Here is a 1,201-nt window from a genome sequence, read left to right as displayed (position 1 = left end):
TAAAAAAAAAAAAAAAAAAAAAAAGCACCAGTTCATGTAGAAACATTCAATTTAAATGCAATAGAAATAATACTTTTCCACATTCTTCCTGAAAACATTTAAGAAAAGTATTATGAGAGAAACAAAAATCTGCTTCCTGTGATCAGCTTAAAAAAAAAAAAAGAAATATTGGGGGCTGGGGATGAAGGTAGAGCACTTGCCTAGCATGTGTGCAGCTGGGCGTTCTGTTCTCAGCACTGTAAACAAAAATAGGTAAAAATGTAATTATTGTAGAACATACAGGCTGTTGAAATCAGTAACACTTGAGGTAAACGAATTAACAGAGATGTTTGTGAAGAAGAATTTACCTGAGCAGCTTGGGTGAGTGTTCAGGTAGCAGGGGGCAGCTGTCTTCCACTGTAAAGAAAATACAGGAAAGGCCCTGGATTACTCAGAGATTGGATATCCGGCTTTGTGTGCATGCTTCCCAAAGCCTCAGTAAAATGGCAATAAAGGAATACAAATAACGTACAAAACCTCAAGGAGAGTGAAAGAAAGATGACAAGAAAAGTTTTCAAGATGGAAAGCAGATGTCAAGAGCTAGCTGTCCTAGCAGCTCCAGAACTGGAAACTGCACTGTGAGAGCCTGGCCCAGTGAGGAGCAGGTGGATTCACAGCTGAGAGCAGGCAGAGCCCCGAGAGTGGCAGTGATGGCCTGACCCAGGCCTCAGAGCCTTCCGCCTCGTGCATGGGACCATTGGGTGTCCCTGCCAGGCATGGCGGAAACTGAGTCAGAGAGACTCAGGATTGGAGGGGCCTGAGGAGAGGGATTGTGAGGGACAGAAAACAGAAACAGAAATCAAGTAAATCCACTGGACTACAGGAATCCTGCCCACACACTTTCCTGTCCAGCGTGTTCTCTCTCCCTCTCAGCCTCTATCTCAGTCTCTCTCTCCACAGACGGGATTTCTCTCGGGAGAAGGTATGCAATCCTAATCAGGCAGTCAGGTTCTCACCAAATGACGTCACAGTGAAAGAAAAACATCCCAGCAAGCATGAGAAGTCCTCACATTTGTCTTAGGAATGACAAAGGTCACCAGACCTGGGAAAGAGGACACCTTGTAAAAGCCAACAACCCAAATAAACAAGGTGCAAAGCAGGAAACAGACACACATTTCCACAAAATCTCCCCAGAATATACATCAAAAAAAAAAAAAAAAAA

The 1,201-nt window shown here is 43.6% G+C and overlaps 1 protein-coding gene across 1 annotated transcript in view; it reads right to left on the bottom strand.

Annotated features, from left to right (window-relative positions):
- The window catches only part of Ube2u (ubiquitin conjugating enzyme E2 U), a 45,031-nt gene that overhangs the window by 26,979 nt on the left and 16,851 nt on the right, over nt 1-1,201 (bottom strand). Inside the window, 2 exon segments of the mRNA XM_010605077.3 lie at nt 201-236; nt 348-396. Coding sequence (XP_010603379.1) covers nt 201-236; nt 348-396 — 85 coding nt within the window.

This window comes from Fukomys damarensis, unplaced genomic scaffold (assembly GCF_012274545.1).
Source record: "Fukomys damarensis isolate Sample0158 unplaced genomic scaffold, DMR_v1.0_HiC HiC_scaffold_33, whole genome shotgun sequence".
Lineage (NCBI taxonomy): Eukaryota > Metazoa > Chordata > Mammalia > Rodentia > Bathyergidae > Fukomys > Fukomys damarensis.
This window is presented reverse-complemented; position numbering and strand designations above follow the sequence as displayed.